Genomic DNA, 17372 nt, shown 5'->3' with positions numbered 1-17372 from the left:
TTTTCTGGGGCTTCAGGTTGTGAGCATTGGCACTGTCCAAGCTTTTCATGCTCAAGGCTCTTTTATAGCCATTTAAGCTGCAGTTGTACTGGTACTGATGGCTTACTCGGTCTGTCATCGGGATTGAACTGAGTGCTGTTCCTCATCTCCAGCTCAGGGCTAATGCTGTGCCACAGCACCACTTCCAGTTTTCTGGTTAGCTGGTGAAGTCTCCTGCCCAGGCTGGCTTTCAATCTAGATCCTCAGATCTCAGCCTCCTGAGTTGCTAGGAATGCACTGGTATCCCCCCTCCCAAGAATATGAAGATATAAAGGGTGGCTTTCTGTTCAAGGTGGGGGGAATAGTCCTTTGCTCCCCTGCCCCCAGCTATGTTTTTCGGGCTGCCCCCTTGGTGTGCTTGTTTCCGTTGGTCGATGGTTTCTACAGATTGCTCTACCAGATGAAGGCAGCAGGGTTGCAGAAAATCTCAATAAGTTTATTTCAATCTTACAAATAGTTTCTGAAAGTAAAAGTGGACAATTTAAAAAGGTGTCCAGTTGCTCACAGTCCATCCTGCTCTGTCCTCTCCCAGCTACAGTAAAGCAGGGATCTCTGAGGAGACGCTGTCCAGGGGCTGCCAGTGACAGTCCATGAGTGCATCATACAGCTCCTCGCTCTGCTCCATGAATTCTTTGTTAGCCTCGGTCACATCCAGTTGTGGCATGGGGTCTGGGAAGAGAGGTCAAGGCATGTGGGGGAGGAAGCTTAGTGTGCTATGTGCTACAAGAAAAAGGGCTGTCTTTCAACAGTAACAAAGCGATGCCAAATGGGTTTGGTAAATCTAAGAACTGCCAAGTCCAAGTCACTAGAATCACTCAAAATGGTGACAACCAATGAAAACTTTTTTTTTGGCATTACTAAGAATGAACTTGGGCCTTACACTTGCTAAGCAGGGCTATACCTCCAAGCCAGTAGCAGGGCTGGGACCACCGGAGATACACAGCAAGACCTGTGACCTGCCTCAGAAACTGCAGGTCCTCCATATCTAACCCTAGCTATTCAGGAGGCTGAGGTGTGAGGACCATAGTCGGAAGCCAGCCAGAAAATCTATGACACTTATCTCCACTTAATCACCAAAGAGCTGGAAGTGGAGCTGTGACTCAAGTGATAGAAGAACACTATAAGTGAAAGACCTAAGGGAGTGTGTAAGCACTGAATTCAAGCCCCATTCTGACACAAAATGACAATCAAAATCAGGACTAGGGGCATAGCTCAAGTGGGAAAGACCTCAATTCAATCTCTAGGACTGGAAAATCCCAAATCAAGAAGAACAAATTAAAGTAGAAAATAAAAGTAAATTCTATCAACTCCAGACAAGGCATCAGAATATTTTCAGAAACCCACCTGCCTAGGTCTTTGTACTCCAGGGGTAAGGATGATCTCTCAGTAACGTGTTGTTCCTCCAAAGCAGAATTTACCTTGGCATTTATTTCCTAGCATCTAGCAGGAGGTGCTGTACTGTCCACAGGTGTCACTTGCTAAGTTATGTTAGGAAGGAAAGCAGTGAACTAACTCTTACCTTCCAACGCATCATCTCCGACTTCTTCGTATGTCTGTTAAGAGACCAGAGAGGTGAGTGAGGAGTCTGTTCTCTATTTTTTCAACAAGTTCTCCCATGTAGCTCTGGCTAGCCTGAATTTCCAATCCTTCTGCCTTTGCCTGAAATGCTGGGTTTACAGGTGTGAGCTACCAAGTCCAGATACAATGGTGTGTGTATGCTCACACACATGCATGCATGGATACTGGTTGTCCCAGAGCTTGGTTTCAGGGCCTAGGACTGTCCCTGAGCTCTGGTTTTTGTTTTGTTTCTTGGTGAGTGGTAGGAAGCCTGGGTACTGTCCCTGAACTTTTTCACTTAAGGTTAGAGCTCTACTACTTTACTTTTTTTTTTTTGCCAGTTGTGGGACTTGGACTCAGGGCCTGAGCACTGTCCCTGGCTTCTTTTTGCTCAAGGCTAGCACTCTGCCACTTGAGTCACAGCGCCACTTTTTCTATATATGTGGTGCTGGGGAATTGAACCCAGGGCCTCATGTATACGGGGCAAGCACTACTTACCACTAGGCCATATCCCCAGCCCCGAGCTCTTCTACTTTAAACCACAGTGCCATTCTAGTTTTCTAGTGGTTAATTGAAGATTAGTCAGACAGAGCCAGGTGCTAATGGCTCACGCCTGTAATCCTAGCAACTCAGGAGGCTGAGTTCTGAGGATCGCAGTTCAAAGCCATCCTGGGCAGGAAAGTCTGTGAGACTCATCTTTCAATTAACAACCAGAAAAGTGGAAGTCACACTCAGGGACAGCGCCTAGGCCCTGAGTTTAAGCCCCACTACTGCCAAAAAGCTCCTCACAAAACAGACTTTTCTGCCTGGGCTGTCTTTGACCATGATCTTCAAATCTCAGCCATAACTAGGCTTATAAGTGTTAGGCACCAGTGCCTGGCTATAATGGCTTTTTACTAGTGTTCTACCACATTGAGTCACAGCTCCATTTCCAGTTTCCTGATGGCTAACTGGAGATAGGAATCTCATGGACTTTTCTGCCATGCTGGCTTCAAACCATGATCCTCAGCTCTCAGCCTCTTGAGTAGCTAAGACTACAGGTGTGAACCCTTTGCACCTGGCACAACGGCTTATTTTTCGCAAGAACTAGGTCACTTTAGTTTTCTTGTTTTTCTGAAGCCCAAGTCCCTCCATGCTGGAAAAAGGACCATGCTCCAGAGGGAGCTCATTACCCAGAAGGCCAGAGATGCCAAAGTGCAATTACCTGCATGGTGCTTTGGGTGTAGCCGTACTGGGGGTAGCTGTAACTGTAGCTGCCTGTGTTCTGGTCATAGCCCCACTGGGCATAGTAGTTCTGGTACTGCTGGTAATACTGGTTGTAGCTGTAACTGTACATCTGACTATACTCCACTGGCTTTACACGGCTCCTTAAATGAAGAAACAAACAGGCAAACTTAAACAGACATGCCTGTAACATTTCCTATGCGGTCAGCCACTGTTCTAAGTGCTTTATGAAGATTAATTCATTTAATCCTCAAAACAGCCTTATGCAGTTAGCAGTCCAATTTTATAAACAAAGAAACTGAGTACAGAGAGGTTAAGTTATTGGTTCATGGTCTAGAGGCACACAACTAATTAATAATAAGGTACTCAAACCCAGGCAGTCTTTCTCCAATACCCATGCTTTTACAATAAAAACTTTTTGTTGTTTTTGAGATAAGGTCTTGCTATGTAGTCCAGGCTGGCCTTGAACTTGCAATTCTCCTGCCTCTGTTTCCTTTTTGCTGAGATTACAAACATACCTGGCTTAAGCTTAATAGGTTTATCTCTCTTATCAAACCCTGTCAGGACTGATCTTGTTCTCTCTACTCATCATCTTGGGATGCTGTTTTCTCTGGCAGTTGCAAAATCCCAGAAAAACATACCTAGAGAATCTGGATTTGCAATGATGTAAGCATTTCAAACTACAATGCATCTGATCGCTTTCCCCACAAAAAGCAGGACAGGCATTCTGACAAGATTATCATCATCACTGTAGTGATGCTCTTTTGTTTTTGGTACTAAGGGTGGAACCCAGGGCCCTGCACATACTAATAAGCACAAGGTCGACTAATGAGGTACAGCTCAGCGATGGCTACCATTCACTTGAGGATTTGTGTCCATCATTAGCTGGGATTTGTAACACTCATTTCTCACTGACAGTCACCTACCTATTTTCACTCTGCACAGCCCAACAACCAAGGTATTTATTAATCCCCACTATTACAGATGAGAAAACTAAGTCTAAAGTTATTTGCCCAATGCAATGCCTAAGACCAGAGCCAGATTTAATGTCAAGATTTATGCTCCTAATACCATACTGTGATATACAGCATCTGCCTGACAAGCTCACATCTCACCAGTATTCTATGGCCTGCATTCACTGGTCAGGGCTGAAGCCCATGCTGGAGGAAAGCATTCTCAATACAGTGGCCACAGCCACTCCCAACCAAAAATAATGCCAAGCTCATCAAGGATCCACAGCTTTCCAAGACGGAAAACCATGTGTGAAGAAGCTCATGGTAAGAGGGATCATAAGAATGGAACTCAAATTCAGCACAAGGCAATGGGCTTCCAGTCACTGTACATCTAACCGCCTGAGAGTGTCTTTTAAGTGTCAGGAGAGGCTGGGCCCACCCTGCTTCTAGATGGCTTACAAAGTTCCAAGAGTCCCATGGAGTGGAGCACTGGTCCTCAAGAGTGACAGAACCCCTCTACAGCGAGCTAGACAGGAAACCAAGCTATAATCAGGAGCGGAATATCACCAAAATGACCTGTGGAATTGAAACCCCTTTGTACAACTAAAGATAATCAAGTCACCTATAAATCCATCAACTCCCATTCCAGAAACTGCAAACACTCCATGCCAGACAGAGCTCTAAATTCCTTGCAAGTTCAATGCCTGCTTGGTGAGGAGGATGCCGGCAGGGTTGTAAGGTAGACTTAATGCTTCATTGTCTGCAGACAGCCTGAAGTGCTCACCTTCACAGGGAGATGCAGTCAGGGCTGCAAGCAGTGTCCTCTTCTCCCTGCCGGGCACTGGCTTGGGTACTCCCAACATTCACCTCTTTGACACCCCCTTTTATGATTCCTAGGGGATGGACCACTCTTGTAACATGTTCAATAACTGAGGTACAGACTCCCTGGCCTAGGTCTGTTTTTTTCTCCTTCAGACATGTGCACCTACTTTTGTGATTTCTCTCCATACATCAGTCTCTGTGCTGGAGGCACCTCCTTAGAAGCAGCCATTACTGACCAAAATGAACAATGAGGAACAGACACAATGGCACCTCCTCATCAAAGGGGTCCTGTTACAGCTCTAATCTCATTGAGGGAAGGGCCTTTACAGGCTAACGACTGAACGAACAGTCACACATCCATAATAGCCCAAATGGTCAGCATGAGAGGAACTGCTGGACAGAACTTTTTCTTTTTTTTTTTTTTGCCAGTCCTGGGTCTTGGACTCAACCTGAGCACTGTCCCTGGCTTCTTTTTGCTCAAGGCTAGCACTCTGCCACTTGAGCCACAGAGCCACTTCTGGCCTTTTCTATATATGTGGTGCTGAGGAATCGAACCCAGGGCTTCATATATACAAGGCAAACACTCTTGCCACTAGGCCATCTTCCCATCCCCCTAAACAAACTTTAAAACAAAACAACAACAACAAAAAACACCTTGGGGGAAAAAAATCTTAGCTTGAGTGTAACCAGTTGTAGTGTGTTTAGAGAGTTCCCCAGGGCCTGGGTTTAGTACCCAGCACCCCCACTGATATAGGAAAATGACTGTGTAATTGTATGAGAAAGTACATACACCAACTTAACTGAGACAAGAAAAAACATTACTGCTTTTGTTCTGTTTTTGAAACAGAGCCTCTACGGAGCACAGGCTGCATACTTGAACTTAAGATTCTCCTTCCTCCACCTCTGCAGTGTCTGCATCAGACATGTGACCACACCTGGCTCTATAATGAGCACTGTTTTTATTTTATGCTGGGATTGGGGCTTGTACTCAGGCCTGGGTACTGTCCCTTAGTGTTTTTACTCGATGCTAATGTTTTACCACTTGAGCCGTAACTCCACTTCTATTGATCATGTTGGTGCTCTACCACTGGAGTCTCACTTCTTAGTTTTTTTTTTTTTTTGGTCATGGGGCTTGAACTCTGGGTCTGAGCGCTGTCCCTGAGCTCTTCAGCTCAAAGTTAGCCCTCTACCACTTGAGCCACAGTGCCACTTCTGGTTTTCTCTACCACTTGAGCCACAGTGCCACTTCTGGTTTTCTCTACCACTTGAGCCACAGTGCCACTTCTGGTTTTCTGTGGCTAACTGGAGATAAGAGTTTCACAGACTTTCTTTCCCAGGCTGGCTTTGAACCGTGATCCTTAGATCTTAGCCTCCTGAGTAGCTAGAATTACAGGCATGAGCCACCAGTGCCCAGCAGAGTCTCATCTCTTAATTCAAGCTTTTTGTTGGTTAACTGAAGAAAAGAGTCTGTCATATTTTTCTGCCCAGGCTGGCTTTGAACCTCAATTGTCAGATCTCAACCTCATGAGTAACTAGGATTACAGATGTGAGCCACCAATGCCTGGCTTGTGAGTACTGTTTTGGTAATTAAGAAAAAAAAAATGAGCTTAGACCCTAGGTTGAATTCCTCACACTTTAAAAGGAAGGAAAAGAAAGGGAAAGTGAGGAAAGAAGTGAGAAAGAAGGAAGATGAATAAAAGAAGATATAGCTTGAGGCCAGGCCCAGGCAAAAAAACCTCTGTGATAAAGCAAAAAGAACTAGGACCTAATGTAAGAAATAGAGAACTTCCCTAGCAAGAAGAAAGTCCTGAGTTCAATCTCTAGTACCATCTAAATAAAATAAAGCCCACCATATGTAAATTGACTTGTGCAGTTCCTATGTAAAAACAATGAATCTGTATGGAGATTAGAAGTGAACTTAGAAATTCTAGTCACTTTGTTTTGAAATGGGGGCTTTCAGCTCATGCTGGCCTCAAACTCATGATTCTCCCTCGGCCTCCATATCACTGGGATTTGAGGTGTGTACCACTACATTTGGCCACAGTTGTTTCATTTTATTTTTTATTGGTCCTAGGGCTTGAACTCAGGGTTTGGGTGCTATCTCTTAAGCTTTTTGCTGCTCTACTACTTGAACCACAGGTCCACCTCCAGCTTTTCAATGATTAATTCAACATAAGAGTCGCTTGGGTTTGTCTGCCCTGGTAAGTCCAGGACTTTGCAGGACTCACGCTTTTGGGATGGCCACACTCAGCCGCACGGGTTTAGACCCCAGTCCTACTGCTCCCTGGCACTCCGTCAGGGCTCGCTTCTGTTCCAATTCATCTGTGAATTTCACAAAACCATAACCCCTGCAGGAAAAAAACCCCAACACGCTATTTAGATCACAAGTGTGATAAAGTCTAAGAATGGAGGCAAGGAAAAAGGGAAGGGCAAGAAGGTGGGCGGGAATGTGAAAAGGAAAAGGGGCTGAGAAGGGAGAGTCCATCTAACTATAGGACAGGATGAATCGCATTGGGAAGGCATTCACATGGGGAAATGTGGGATGCATGCATTGGACCACCCTGAAATAGGAAATTTTCTTTTCTTTTTCATTTCTGGGCCAGCACTCTCCCATGGCTCTTTTTTTTTTTTTGCCTGTCCTGGGGCTTGAACTCAGGACCTGAGCCCTATCCCTGAGCTTCTTTGTGCTCAAGGCTAGCGCTTGAGCCCCAGCACCACTTCTGGCTTTTTCTAAATATGTGGTGCTTAGGAACTGAACCCAGGGCATCATGTATACGAGGAAAGCCAAATTCCCAGCTCTCCCACGGCTTTTTCACTCATGGTCAATGTTCTACCATTTGAGCCACTGCTCCACTTCCAGCTTTTTGGTAGTTTGTTGGAGATAAGATTCTCAGACTTTCCTGCCCAGGTTGGCTTCAAACTTCGTCCCTTAGATCTCATCTTCTTAAGTAATTAGGATTATAGGCATAAGCCATCAGTGCCTGGTTTAAAAAAATTTTTTTTTTAATTTTTTTCCTTTTGATGATAGTGGAGGCTTGAACCTGATCAGGGCCTTGAACTCTTGCTCGGCTTTTTCTTTCTTTTTTTTTTTTTTTTGCCAGTCCTGGGGCTTGGACTCAGGGCCTGAGCACTGTCCCTGGCTTCCTTTTGCTCAAGGCCAGCACTCTACCACTTGAGCCACAGCGACACTTCTGGCCATTTTCTGTATATGTGGTGCTGGGGAATTGAACCCAGGGCCTCATGTATACAAGGCAAGCAGTCTTGCCACTAGGCCATATCCCCTGACCTTGCTTGGCTTTTTCACTTAAAGCTGGTGCTTTACCACTTGGACCAGATCTATACTTCCAGCCTTTTGTTATTAGCTCAAGATAAATCCTTTCATGGATTTTTTCTGCCTGGGCTTTGAACCTCAGCCCTCAGATCTTGGTCTCCCCAGTAGTTAGAATGATAGGCATGAGACACTAGCAGCAGGTGGAATTCCCACTTTCAGTTTACCATTTTTTCATGCCTTCACTTAAGAAGCTCCTTCCTTCCCAATTCACTGGAAAGTAAGAAATCATGATCACTTTTGTGATGTGTACAGGTAATAGCAACAGTTGAAGTTTGTAAGTACTTTCAAGTTGCCCTGTCTGCCCTGCATGGCACCAAGCATGGGATGAAGAATCATGAACAGGGCCTGGGAATATGGCCTAGTGGTAGAGTGCTCACCTCATATACATGAAGCCCTGGGTTCGATTCCTCAGCACCACATAAACAGAAAAAGCCAGAAGTGGTGCTATGGCTGAAGTGGTAGAGTTACTAGCCTTGAGCGAAAAGAAGCCAGGGATGGTGCTCAGGCCCTGAGTCCAAGCCGTAGGACTGGCAAAAAAAACCCAAAACAAAACCAAGAAGTAATAAACAGAGACTGGATTCCTACTCTCTCTTTTGTTTCTTTTTGCTGGCCCTGGGGCTTGAACTCAGGGCCTGGGATCTGTTCCTAAGCCTCTTTGCGCTCAAAGCTAGCACTCTACCATTTGAGCCAAAGTACCACTTCTGTTTTTTTCTGTTTATGTGGTACTGAGGGATCAAACCCAGGGCTTCATATATGCTAGGCAAGCACTCTACCACTAAGCTACATTACCAGTCCCCGATTCCTGCTCTCTTGAGGTCATATTCTAGCTGGGGAGTAAATTAACAAAGCTAACTTACTTGTCAAGCACTGGGCTGAATTTTTTTTTTCATGGTTTCTCATCATACTCCAACAAGTACACAAAGTTAGAGGTTTGACAGGTTCAGAGAGATTTGATAACATGTCCAAAGTCATACATAGTAGAAGCAGTATTAAAATCCACATCTGTCAGACTCCCAAAGTCTGAGCTTATAACTATTATGGTGGTTGAGAATGATTCTTAGGTGAGGAGAATAGCATATACTTGCCTAGCAAGTATAAGGCTCTAGGTTCAATTTTTTTTTAATTTTAATTTTTTTGTCAGTCATGGGGCTTGAACTCAGGGCCTGGGCCCTGTTCCCAAGCTCTTTTGCTCAAGGCTAGCACTCTACTACTTTGAGCCACAGTACCACTCTGGGTTTTTGGGTTTTTTTGTTTTTTTGGGGGGGTGGTTAACTGAAGAGTCTCATGGGGACTTTTCAGCCTGGACTGGCTTTGAACTGTGATCATCAGATGTCAGCCTCCTGAGTAGCTAGGTTTACAGGCGTGAGCCACTGGCGCCTGGCTACTAGGTTCAATTTTTAGCACAGTAAAAGGAAGGAAAGGAGAGGAAACAAAATAATAAAACAAAAACTCAGAATGACACTTTTTTTTTTTGCCAGTCTTAGGGCTTGAACTCAGGGCGTGAGTACTGTACCTGACTTCCTTTTGCTCAAGGCTAGCAACTACTCTACCACTTGAGCCACAGCACCACTTCCAGCTTTTTCTGTATATGTAGTGCTAACGAATCGAATCCAGGGCTTCATGCATGCTAGAAAAGCACTCTACCACTACGCCACATTCCCAGCCCCCAGAATGAGACTAAGATTGCCCCCCCCACACACACTTTTTTTTTAGTCAGGCTGGCCTTGAACTCATAATCCTCCTGCCTCAGCCTCTCAGTTGCTGAGATTAAAGGTGGACACCATCATACTCAGCTTAGTTTTTCCACATTTGAGATGAAAAACTTAAATGCACTGAAAGGTTCAGCTAACAATAATAAGTATAAAAGGCACACACCTATAAATAATTTCATATGTAAGTATTTTTTTTTTTTTTCTGGCCAGTCCTCGGGCTTAAACTCAGGGTATAGGCACTATCCCTGAGCTTCTTTTGCTCAAGGCCAGCACTCTACCACTTGAGTCACAGCACCACTTCTGGCTTTTTCTGTGGATTTGGTGTTGAGGAATCGAACCCAGGGCTTCATGCATGCTAGCAAGCACTCTACCACTAAGCCACATTCCTAGCCCCTATGTGAGTAATTTATACATATTAAGCCTTACATCAATCCTAAGAAAGATACTTTTGGCCTCTTCTACAGATGAGGAAACGGAGTTAGGAAAGCTCAGCAACTGCACAGTCCCTTCTCCAGTAATGGAGCTGGGATTCAAATGAGGCAGGTATGCTTCAGGGCCTGTGATGAGCCACCATGCTCCCGTCTCTCTGTAATGTTTCCCCCCAGGAGAGAACAAAGATATCTACCACAGTGGACATCAGTAATACATGAGGCCTTACTTAGACACGCCTGTCTGGTCCAAAACCACCTTGCCTCCCCGACAGGAGGGGTAGACCTTGACGAAGAATTCATACAGCATGCCATCATCCACATCTGGGGTCAGGTCTCCCACAAAGAGGGAGTACTCAGGGCTGAGAGGAGAGAACAACAGTCAGGGTTCAATCAGAGTTCTGAAGAACTCTGGGGACACAGTGCAGGTAAAATCCCCAGAGCCAGCCCAGGAAACACTCCATTTGGCTTTTTCCCTTCTAGGCTTAACTGGTATCATTATGGCTCTAAAAGAAGGACAAAGCCTGTCTAGCTTCAAATATTACATGAGTACATGGAGATGGATCAGAGGAACAGCCCTGAAAGCCTGAGAAGATTAAGCTTGTCCAGGCAACAAGTGGCTCACGCCTATATTTCTAGCTACTTGGAAGGCGGGAAGTGAAGTTGAGGCTCAAGTGGTAGAGTGAAAAAAGTAGAGTGAAAAAACAAAGAGACAGCACCCAGACCTTGAGTTCATGCTCTAGTATCTCTCTCTCACACACATACATACACAACCACAAAATGTTGTTTTTTAAAAGCTTAGGTTTTTGTTGTTGTTCTTAGTGTTGTTTCTGGTGGGTCCTGAGTCTTGAACTCAGGCCTGTGTGAGCTCAGTGTTCTATCACTTGAGCCACTACACCACTTTTGGCTTCTGGGGCTTGAACTCAGGGCCTGAGCACTGTCCCTGGTTTCTTTTTGCTCAAGGCTAGCACTCTGCCACTTGAGCCACAGCACCACTTCTGGCCGTTTTCTATATATGTGGTGCTGAGGAATCGAACCCAGGGCTTCATGTATAGGAGGCAAGCACTCTTGCCACTAGGCCATATTCCCAGCCCACGTTTGGCTTTTATTGGTGTTCAGTTGGAGTTTCCTGCCCCGGCTGGCTTGGAACAATGATCCTCAGATCTCAGCCTCTTGAGTAGCTAGGATTACGGGCATGAGCCACCAGCAGCCAGCTTGAATGAACTCTTTTGAGGCCACTTTTGTTTATATTCATGAATCAGATCTGAAAATTGGAATTCCAGGGTAAATGGGTACAAAGATTTTTGTTTTGGGCAGTGCTGGAGGTCCATGCCCCTGCTGTACTAGATTTGAACTCAGTGCTTTATGCATTCTAGGCAAGGTTCTCTACATCGTGAACTATGCCCCCAGCCATTTTCTTGGTTTTCTGAGACCAAGTCTCACTGATAGGAACTGGGATCCTCCTACCTCTGCCTCACTAATACTTGTAAAGGTGTGTACTACCATCCCTGCTTCCTGTCTGCTTCCCTCCCACCCCAGTGGAACTGGTGATTGAGCTCAGACCCTTGTGTATATGAGACCAGTACTCTACCAGGCTATACCTCAGCCCTTAGATAGAAGTCTCAAGAATTTTCTGACCAGGTTGGCCTCATACCATGATCCCCTGGAATGTTTAGAGTAGCTAAGATTATGGACATGAGCCATGACACCCTCAAGGCCTCTACAAAGCTTTTTCAAGCTACTAGTATATATTTTAAAAGAGTTTAAATACACTGGGCACCAGTGGCTCAAACCTGGAATCCAGGCTACTCAGGAGCTGAGATCTGAGAATCAAGGTTTGAAAATACCCCAGGTAATAAATCTAGACACTTTTATTTCCAATTAACCAGCTAAAAGCCAGAACTGGAACTAGAGGCCTGACTAAAGTGTCACAGTGCCAGAAGTACGCAAAAATGCTGAGTAAGAGCACTGGTAAATCCTTATACACACAAATTTCAAATAGCAACCTGAAATGACAACCACTTTTTGTTGGTATAATAGGTGGATTCTTCCTATTAAATAAAACCTAATACTGTGTGGAAAGTAACTGAGTGGAGAGCTAGGGGAGGAATCCAGTATAGAAAAGACATGGGTTGGGCATTGGTGGCTCACCCCTGTAATCCTAACTACTCAGGAGGCTGAGAACTGAGCAACATGGTTCAAAGCCAGCCGGTGCAGGAAAGTCTGTGAGGCTCTTATCTCCAACCAGAAGTGGCACTGTGGCTCAAAATGGCAGAGCATTGAGCTGAAGGGCTCTGGGACGGAGCCCAGGCCCAGAGTTCAAGCCCCATGTCCAACAACAACAACAAAAAAAAGACATGGCCTTTACAAAACACACCCAGAAAGGCCTACCAATGGGGAAGTGGGGTATGTCTTTCTCAGGAGGGGCAAAACACAAACTCTGCTCCTCACTCCAAGTCTGGCAAAGTGATGCATCTTGCCTCTGTCTAGACATGCTGTGGGGCCTGAAGCTGCTCTGTACTTACCTGTTATCCGGCTGTTTCCCATAAGTGGCATAGTTCAATTTAAACCGTTTTGCCTGTAAATTTAAAAACACACAAACTAAAACAGAGAAAGGTGTTTCAAGAGTCAAACAATATTTGAAAAAAACTGAAATAAATTACCTTGGCCAAAACATCTCCCCCTCTCTAAGCCTCAGCCTTTCCTCCTGTATAAAATGAGGGGGTTGCACGGATGACCATTAAGGGCACTGCCAGCTCCATGGTTCTATGAGCCCAGGTGTGCCAGCTGGTGAGCTGTAAGCTAAGTAACTGTGGGAAGAGCAGAATGTAACTCTCTTGAGACGTGTTCTCGCTGCTGCCAGCCTGTTCTAGCTTCTCAATCAGGCAAAAGACCTAGAGTTTCAAGTCTTCTGTCACAGAAGGCAGTGATGAAGAGAGGGAGGGGCATGGGTTTCCAAGGCAACCAATCTTCTGAATCTCGGCTCTGTTACTTACTACCTGTATTGCTTTGAGCAAGTTATTTCATTTCCCTGAACTTCCTTACCTGGTCTGTCAAAGATAGCAATGCCTACTATACCAGCTGTTAGAGGATTAAATGAAAGGAAGTTAAGTATCCAATAGGGAGCAGTGGATGTAGGTACTCAATGACAATTAAAATGGCAACATCATCATTAGCTAAATGTCCTTACAGGTGTGGCTCCTGGAAGAGGTTTCCCATTAATTTTATGCAAACACTTCTCAGCTGTGGCCAAATCTGCGAATTCTACAAAACAGTAGCCAGCTGGGATCCTGGAATGCAAACACAGAAAGAGACCGGTTAAAAATACTCAGGCACGCTGAGCTCCAGTAGTGCACACCTGTAATCCTAGCTACTCAGGAGGCTGAGATCTGAGGATCATGGTTCAAAGCCAGCCTGGGCAGGAAAGTCCCTGCTTATCTCCAATTAACCACAAAAGGCTGGAAGCAGAATTGTGGCTCAAGTGAAACGGCCCTAGCCTTCAGTACAAAAGGTCAGGAACAGTGCTCAGGTCTTGCATTCAAGCCCCAGGACCAGGGGTGGGGGTGGGGGTGGGGGGAGGTATCCAAATAAGTCTTGCTCTGAAGGGAGAATTATTTTCCTATCCGAGCCCACACTGGTTCTGTTCTGTTAAGAAAAAACTTACAAATGTGAAAATTGCCAAATTGGGGCAGTCCCAGAACAAAAAATAAAGTTAATATTAGAGGACTTACCTAGCACACACAAGGCCATGGGTTCAATACTAGCCTGGGATGATCGGTTATTAATATCATGGCAAAGTCAGGATCACTCCTATAATCCTAGCTACTCAGGAGGCTGATACGTAAGGATCCCAGTTAAAAGTCATCCCAGATAAGACAATCCCAGAGACTTTTATCTTCAGTTAACCAACAAAAGCTAGAAGTAGAAGTGTGGTAGAGTAGCAGCCTTGTACCAAAAAGCTGAAGGAGATCATGAGGCTCTGAGTTCCAGGTCTAGTAGTGGCACAATAAAATACAAAAATATCAGGGTAAAATATGTCAGTAAAAGAAAAAGATTAGCTTTTGTACATTAAAAGATAGTAACAGCTGGGTACTAGTGGCTCACACCTATAATCCTGGCTATTCAGGAAGATGAGATCTGAAGATCTCAGTTTGAAGCCAGCCTAGGCAGGAAAGTCCATGAGACTTTTATCTCCAATTAACCATCAGAGGGCTGAGAATGTGGCTTAGCGGTACAGTGGTTACCTAGTATGCATGAAGGCCTGGGTTCGATTCCTTAGCACCACATGAACAAGAAAAAGCCAGAAGTGGTGTTGTGGCTCAAGAGGTAGAGTGCTAGCCTTGAGCAAAAAGAAGCCAGGGACAGCGCTCAGGCCCTGAGTTCCAAGCCCTCAGGACTGGCCAAAAACAAAAAAAATAATTATCCATCAGAAACCAGAAGTGAAGCTGTGGCTCAAAGTGATAGAGCACTAGGCTAGTCTTGACACAAAAGTTCAGGGACAGTGCCCAGGCCCTGAGTTCAAACCCAATGACTGACCAAAAAAAAAAAAAAAAGTGACTATTTAGTATACATTATGTAAAAGGATCTAGATTCCTTAATAACTCAGGAGAGAGCATTTGCTTGTGCCTTTCCAGAATCTGTAACAGTTGCTTTCTGGATTCCTGGGAGGTGTATCAAACCTTGGGAAACAATGACTTTCCAGGGACTTTCACAACATGTCACTGGAGCCTAATGGAGTATGGAGAACACAAGGAAGCCACTCAGCTTGGGAGACATGCGGAACCAGCGAGGCAAAGCTGCTAACTGGGGATAAGTAAAAAAGACATTTCAATACATCAAGCTTCTCTGTCCATCAATCCAGTCAACCTGCTGGTTGAAATAGTATCACCTGTATTAATTGTTCTTTATGTCACTGTGTAGATCCCTATCTGATACCTTATGTTTTTTATCAACCTACTACTATCTGGATTCCTGTTAATTTAACAAAAACCTGGAAACAAACTCCCATTTAAAAAATTCATCTCGTTTGTGGCAAACTCAACATGATAATGTTGCTTTTCAAGATGAATTAGATAGTCTAAAAGATACTGTAAGCCAGGTGCTGGTGGCTAGCGTCTGTAAACCTATCTACTTCGGAGGCTGAGATCTGAAGATCAAGGTGCAAAGCTAGCCGGGGCAAGAAAGTATATGAGATTCTTATCTCCAATTAACCTCAAGAAAACTGGAAGTGGCACTGTGGCTCAAGTGGTAGAGCCTTGAGCTTGAGCTGAGGAGTTCAGGGACAGCTCCCAGGCCCAGAGTTCAAGCCCCATTATGAACAAAAAATAAAATAATATAAATTAATTACATTAAATTAACACTGTATTCTGGCTTAAAGAGAGAGAGAGAGAGAGAGAGAGAGAGAGGGGGGGGGAGGGGGGCTGGGAATATGGCTTAGCGGTAGAGTACTCCCCTTCCATGCATGAAGAAGCCTTTGGTTCAATTCCTCAACACCACATATATAGAAAAAGCCGGAAGTGGCGCTGTGGCTCAAGAGGTAGAGTGCTAGCCTTGAGCAAAAAGGAAGCCAGGGACAGTGCTCAGGCCCCTGAGTCCAAGCCCCAGGACTGGCAAAAATTACAAAAAAGAGAGAGAGAGGGGCTGGGGATATGGCCTAGTGGCAAGAGTGCTTGCCTTGTATACATGAAGCCCTGGGTTCAATTCCCCAACACCACATATATAGAAAACGGCCAGAAGGGGCGCTGTGGCTCAAGAGGCAGAGTGCTGGCCTTGAAAGAAGCCAGGGACAGTGCTCAGGCCTGAGTCCAAGGCCCAGGACTGGCCAAAAAAGAGAGAGAGAGAGAGAGAGAGAGGTGAAGGCAGGGGAGAGGGAGATGTTTAAACATGCATGGATATTCCATGGCATTTTTTGATAGGTTGTGGGGCTTGAAATGAGGGCCTGGGTGCTGTCTCTGAGCTTTATCACTCAAGGCTAGTGCTCTACCACTTTGAGCCACAGCACTACTTCTGGTTTTCTGATAGTTAATTGGAGATAAGTCTCATGGACTTTCCTGCCCGGACTGGCTTTGAAGCAGGATCCTCATATCTAAGCCTCCTGAGTAGCTAGGATTACAAGCGTGAGCCTCCAGCGCATGGCTTTCCACATTTTAATGCAACTAAGTTGAATATTACAGCTTTAAAATATAATAGCAGTCATTATTCTTGGGATAAAACTAAAGCTCAGGGGCTGGGAATATGTACCCAGTGAGGCGGTTTCGGATAATCTTCACGCTCATCACGGTCTCCCCCATGGTGGCAAAGGCTCTGGAGATGAAGTTCTCATCCATGTAGGGTTCCAGCTGAGGAATAAGCAGAGCGGAGGCTCTGTGTCCTGAGCCGGGGCTCCGCTGCGTTCTCCCCTCCCCGCCCCCGACTCCGCCCCGCCCCCTGGGCCCTCCCCTCGCCTCCCTCCCGCTTCGCGCAGGGGGGCGGCCTGCCCCGCCAGGCCTGGGCGGGGCCATGGGCTCCGCCCAGCCGCCCGAGCCCCACCTCCTCCACCCCAAACTCGCCCTTACACCCCTCCAGTTCTGGAACTATACAACGCCCTTCGATCCCCTCAGGAAGATCTCGCGCCCCAATGAGCCCCGGATCTCCGAGGCCCGGACGTGCTTCCCCGTCACCAAAACCGTCCCCCGTTCACTCCCTCCCCACCGGGCTCCAGTCCGCTCCCTCAGACACCGAGACCCTCTCCCCCTCCTCAGAGCGCGGTCGGCCGCTCTCACTCACGTCTCCCATCCACAGGCTGGCCGCCATCCCGCACCCGGGCGGGGACTTCGCGGGGCTCCGCGGCGCGCGCAGGCGCCAGTCCGCGCGGCCCTGACCGCCCGGGAGCTCGCCCCGGCGATGTCTTCTGCGCACGCTCGGAAGCCCAGAAGCCGAGCCCGTCCAGCGCTCCGCGCCAGACTTTCCGGAAGACCCAGCGCCCGCTTCCGGCTCGCGGTGGGCGGGGTCGGAGTGGCGTCGGGCGCGAGCGCGCCGGCGGTGCTGCGACGTTCTGCCGCCTCCCGCTTTATTTAAGAAACAGAACCTGGCGTGAGTATTTATGGACATTCAGATACAACTAGGAGAGCAATACACGCTCGTTACGAGAGATCTGTAGGTCTAGCGTAGCGGGGCGCCGGTGGCTCACCTCTATAACCCCAGCGATCAGGAGGCTGAGGTCCGAGACCTGGCCGGAAACCTGCTTCAGTTTCTCTGCCTTCTCCTTGTCCATGATAACCAGGGTGTGCAGGTATCTATCTACCTGCTGCAGCAGACTTTTGAGTTT

At 46.3% G+C, this 17372-nt stretch overlaps 1 protein-coding gene across 3 annotated transcripts; it reads right to left on the bottom strand.

Annotated features, from left to right (window-relative positions):
• Positions 1-454: 454 nt before the first annotated feature.
• Positions 455-16960, bottom strand: LOC125354811 (tRNA selenocysteine 1 associated protein 1). 3 transcript variants are annotated; one of them, XM_048350653.1, is made up of 9 exons: positions 16832-16960; positions 16307-16404; positions 13257-13356; positions 12592-12644; positions 10297-10428; positions 6824-6943; positions 2801-2963; positions 1559-1592; positions 455-708 (listed from the first exon to the last, which is right to left on the bottom strand). In XM_048350653.1, the coding sequence occupies exons 1-9, from the start codon at positions 16856-16858 to the stop codon at positions 572-574; spliced, it is 864 nt and encodes a 287-aa protein (XP_048206610.1). In that variant the 5' UTR covers positions 16859-16960; the 3' UTR covers positions 455-571. The 3 variants fall into 3 exon arrangements, with proteins under 3 accessions (XP_048206610.1, XP_048206611.1, XP_048206612.1); XM_048350654.1 differs by lacking the exon at positions 6824-6943; XM_048350655.1 differs by lacking the exon at positions 10297-10428.
• Between the last annotated feature and the right edge of the window lie 412 nt (positions 16961-17372).

This window comes from Perognathus longimembris, chromosome 7, assembly GCF_023159225.1.
Source record: "Perognathus longimembris pacificus isolate PPM17 chromosome 7, ASM2315922v1, whole genome shotgun sequence".
Taxonomy (NCBI): Eukaryota; Metazoa; Chordata; class Mammalia; order Rodentia; family Heteromyidae; genus Perognathus; species Perognathus longimembris.
This window is presented reverse-complemented; position numbering and strand designations above follow the sequence as displayed.

What these genes read in the sequence shown, in the direction of transcription:
- LOC125354811 (XM_048350653.1), bottom strand. Translation starts at nt 16,858, where the DNA reads ATGGCGGCCAGCCTGTGGATGGGAGAC. An exon ending in ATCCGAAACCGCCTCACTGG is followed by an intron (nt 13,357 to 16,306) that starts GTACATATTCCC and finishes TTTGCATTCCAG; the next exon opens with GATCCCAGCTGGCTACTGTT. An exon ending in AGTGTGGCCATCCCAAAAGC is followed by an intron (nt 2,964 to 6,823) that starts GTGAGTCCTGCA and finishes TCTTCATTTAAG; the next exon opens with GAGCCGTGTAAAGCCAGTGG.